This window comes from Arachis ipaensis, chromosome B03, assembly GCF_000816755.2.
Source record: "Arachis ipaensis cultivar K30076 chromosome B03, Araip1.1, whole genome shotgun sequence".
NCBI classification, from domain to species: Eukaryota; Viridiplantae; Streptophyta; class Magnoliopsida; order Fabales; family Fabaceae; genus Arachis; species Arachis ipaensis.
The window spans coordinates 18,976,846-18,981,268 of NC_029787.2; the positions used below are offsets into that span (position 1 = coordinate 18,976,846).

At 31.6% G+C, this 4,423-nt stretch overlaps 1 protein-coding gene across 1 annotated transcript in view; it reads right to left on the bottom strand.

Annotated features, from left to right (window-relative positions):
* LOC107634269 (indole-3-acetic acid-amido synthetase GH3.6-like) overlaps nt 1-3,296 on the bottom strand; it is a 4,724-nt gene extending 1,428 nt beyond the window's left edge. The window contains exons 1-2 of the mRNA XM_016337817.2: nt 2,846-3,296; nt 213-1,147 (exon numbers count right to left, since the gene is read on the bottom strand). Of these exons, the coding sequence (XP_016193303.1) occupies nt 213-1,147; nt 2,846-3,186 (1,276 nt within the window). The 5' untranslated portion in view covers nt 3,187-3,296. The remainder of the gene's footprint in view (nt 1-212; nt 1,148-2,845) is intronic.

Consider the following 4,423-nt stretch of genomic DNA (forward strand, 5'->3'; position numbering starts at 1 on the left):
AATTAAACATTATTTTGAAATGGAGGATACACAAATTTTGTTAAAATTAAAACCTGATTTTTTTTTACCAAGAATTAGCTAATAAAATAATAGATGAACAAAGATTAACAGAATTTTTCTAAAAAAAATATTGGCTAAACCAAATTAAATTAATTCTCAATATTTTTACGAAAATATAATATCATAAAGTTTAAGAGAGAATTGTGACTTACCTGCATAGGTGGTTACCACAAGCTCATATTCTTGACCCAACTCTACATCTACAAGGTCAACAAGATCTTCCTTTACCAATTGATTATTTGAATTATTGCTATGTCCATTACCACCATTCATCTTGTTGAGAGGCAAGAACTCAAAGTAGGCCATGGTGGGAATTAGTGTATATGAAACCTTCCCTGGGTCACACAAAGGGTTCAAATTGATCCCAAAGTAACACTCAGAAGAAGCATACATGGTACAAACAAGAGGCAAACCATTACTATAATAATCCAATATAGGAATATACTGAGCCATGGTCCCTGTCACAATAACATCAACATATTTTGTATTAGGCCAGAGCCTAGTAATGATCCCTTTCCACGACCCCTTCATGCATTCACCTTCAATACAAGAAGCAAGCTTTGGATTTGGCCTCTTCATAATTCTCATCACAGCCTCCCTAACACTAGTGTCACTAATTTTGGGGTCAATTGTGCCGGTGCGAATGTCGCGACACAAATCGGCCCAAAATTTCTCGAGGAACTTAATTGCGCGGATGAATCCGGAGGCGAAGACGGCGCCAACTCGGAGGACTTGGTGGCTCTGGAGAAGGCCACAGAGCAATTGGGAGTACATGCTCTGGAAAGAGTCTAGGCAGAGGATGGTCTCATTAGGGCTAGTGTAGTTTTTGTGAGGGTTGTTATGAGAAGAGTTATTGTTGTTGAAATGTGAGCTTTTGTAATAGCTTGTTAGAACTGGGCGTGCTATGAGTCCACCTGGGGTTTTTGTCTCTGATTTGATGAACAAGAAGTACATGCCTTTGCCTTTGTGTAAGTTTGGTACAAATTGGTCCATTACCGGCATCAATAGGCTGTAAAGTAATGTCCTTCTCCCTAGCTCCTCTTCTATTGTTGGCATCAGCTTTCTCTCCCCACCGGATGTGCCGGAGCTGCGCGTTACACACACTTATATCCAAAACTTTATATATAATTTTAAAAAATGCAAATAACAATAAATTTTCAAAATATTTTAAAAAGTGAACACTACATTATATTTCTTCATTTTTAATTAATTATGCTCTTTCACAATTGCCATCCATAATCCTAATTAACTAGAAACTGCCAAACTACAAAAACGACCGGTAAACTTTACTCCAATATAAATCTCGCCTAACATATATAAACAACTTAAGCGTTCACTACTTTATCAACACACATACACCTTGACTCAACCGAATATTCCAAAATCAGAATCTTATAAAAATCTTAAGTATCTCCGCATTTTTGGACACTAATAAATCTCAGCACATGCTTGTTTCAAAAGTACTTCTCTAATTTTATTTTATTTTTTCTCCTTTTGGCACATCTGAAAGAAGCACACCAGTATTTCAGATAAGTTATTATTCTTAAGATAATCTTATTAATTAAGTATACTATTAAAAATTAGTATATGAATGAAAGAATAATGTAAGAAATCACTCTTCAAAAATTTAGGCTATTATCTTTTTAGTTTAATTTTGAAGTAACCAGAGTGTAAAATATTTTTAATCACATCTAATTTTTTGCCCTAATTTTTAGATGACTATTCACGTAGTCAATATAAAAGATTGTTATTTTTATTGACGTGATATTACATAATTAGATGTATGTATAAAATTATTTTACGGTAATAGTGCATGAATATTAAATTTTTATTTTTTTTTCGTAATAAAAAAAGAGGAATGCTAGGGGGCCAGCAATTTTAGTGTTTTGTAACCATCAATTGGCCATTAATAATGTTTTTAATGGTGTGAGATTACATCTAATAGTGGGAGATCACTCACTTTTGTTTTGATGGTTAAGTGCTGACCAAAAAACACAAAAGTTGCTGGCCTTAGACTTTTCCATAAAACAAATACCATGAAATTATGCGGTTGCCTCGTAAAAAAAAGGGAAATAAAAAACAAAACTTTTGTTTCTTCTAAAATGAAGTTAACCATGATGAAAACCAAATTTATAGAAGAAAACAAATATGAAGTACAAAGCATAAATACGTATTTATCCACTAAAAGATACCGCAATAATCATAATTAACTAAATATACATAGCTAACAAATCATATATCTCAGTTATTATCATTTTTTAGTTTCTCATTTTAGAAAAAAAAAGAGTGAGGAAGATTTGAATAATTTATACTTATAATGAAGAGGATGATCAGAGTGTTTGGTTTCTCTCATGCCTTGTTTTGATGTTACTATCACTCAATCCTATAGAAATGATTTTTAATAATGATTATGAATAGTGAAACTTAGCTTGACCATTTCAAATTAATTTTATAGATTTTTTAACTATTAAATTATAATTTTTTTAATATTTATTGTGTTACATATAGAGTAAGTCTCTAAAAATTACTATTATTTTTTAAATTTACAGAAAATTTTTTATAATCAACATAAAATTAAAAACATGGAAACTTTTAGATAAAAAAAGTATATTGAGGGAAAACACTTGAACACTTATTCACTTAATATTATTGTATAAATTAGAAAAACGGCTCAACAGAGACGTTTAGATGATAGTATATTTAGCCTGAATTTTATGAGAAAAAAAAAATACGCACACACATGAAGTAAATCTTCATGAACGGATTAGAAAATGGGTATACATACCTAGTGAGGAACTCTGATATGGGTTTGGAACACAAAATAGGTGAGGAATCACCATTAGCAATACGATCAATTTCTGGCTTCAAATCCTCATAATTGACGACAGGAATGACCTTCTTGAATGTGTCCCTGTCTGTGCGACCATTTAGGCCATGCCTTTCAAGGTACTCAACATGAGAACTTGATTTAAGGATCTCCTCAATTACCCTTTCTTGGATTTCATCAGCGTTGCTCGTAACATCCTCAATGTATTTCAGTGCTTTCTTGTTATTGTTACCATAATTATCATCATGGATAAATTCGTCATTTTGGATGTTGTTGTACTGAATGGGAGCCTGTGGCATGATTGTAGTAATGTGAATAATTAATTAAGAGAATGATTATTGATGGGAATGGGAAAGGAATTGGATTGATAAATGAAGTAAGAGAAGACTTAGGAAGAAGAGAGAGCATACACACATATATATATAGGGTAGGCAGCAAGGCAAGGAAATGAAGGTGGTTAGAACATGGAAACCACTCAGCAGCTTCGTTCAGAGTTTATGAGAGTCCATTCAAAAGGTGAAATGAATAGTAGGCTTGAAAATGTCATTTTAATTAGTCTATCACTTTAATTTTAATACACTAACAGTAAAAAAATGTTTTATATAGTTGTATCTGTTTTTTTAGATAATTATTCACATAGTCAATGTGTAGTGAAAAACAAATTTAAGTTGATATAAAAAAAATTATTTTTTTTTAAAAAAAAATCATAACTGTACGACAGTAAATAAGAGAGGGAAGCCAACTAAGTAGCCCATAAATTAGCAAAACTTGCGACAGTTGTACAAAATTTGTAACCAATAACAGTACTTAACTTGTTTCGAATAAACGTACGCTTATTAAACTATAAAAAAATGTGTTAAGATCATTTTTAAGTCAATTTTTTTATCAAGTATTTTTAAGTCAATTTATATACATCTAAAAGAAAGAAATGCTAGAATCACGTTTTTATATTTTACTATCTGGTAAGTACGTCATACCTCGGTTACGAAGCGCTATAAATTTGGATACGTAAGTCACAAATCAAATAAAAAACAACATAATAGCAATATTTCAAAACCAAAAATACGATGACAAAGGCAAAATCTATCAATAATATCGATTGGATACGAGTCTAGTATAACGGCCTCTCACTCTTTAAAAGGAGAAGGAGCAACATAAGAAAAAGATACATTTACACTCTCTGATTTACTTATTTATTTATTTTTATTCTTATATGTTAAATAAAATAATGCACATTCATGACTTTTGAGGTTCCTATTTTTTTGTTGAGCTTAGAATTTAAATATTAGGATTTATTGTTATTTAAAAAAAAACACTTATAAAAAAAAGTGAAATTTTATGTAATAATAATCTTTGCGTCACATCCCTAGAGGATTCTGTTGGGTTTTTCTCTCCTTTGTGAGGCCCAAGCCCAACATTTTGAGGGTGTCTCTTGCACCCATTGTGCCACAACCCTAGTTCAGATTTTTGGGGGTCATTGAGAGTGAGAGAGAGTAGCCACCAAGTGAGAGAGAAAGGGAAAAACAGAATTTCCGT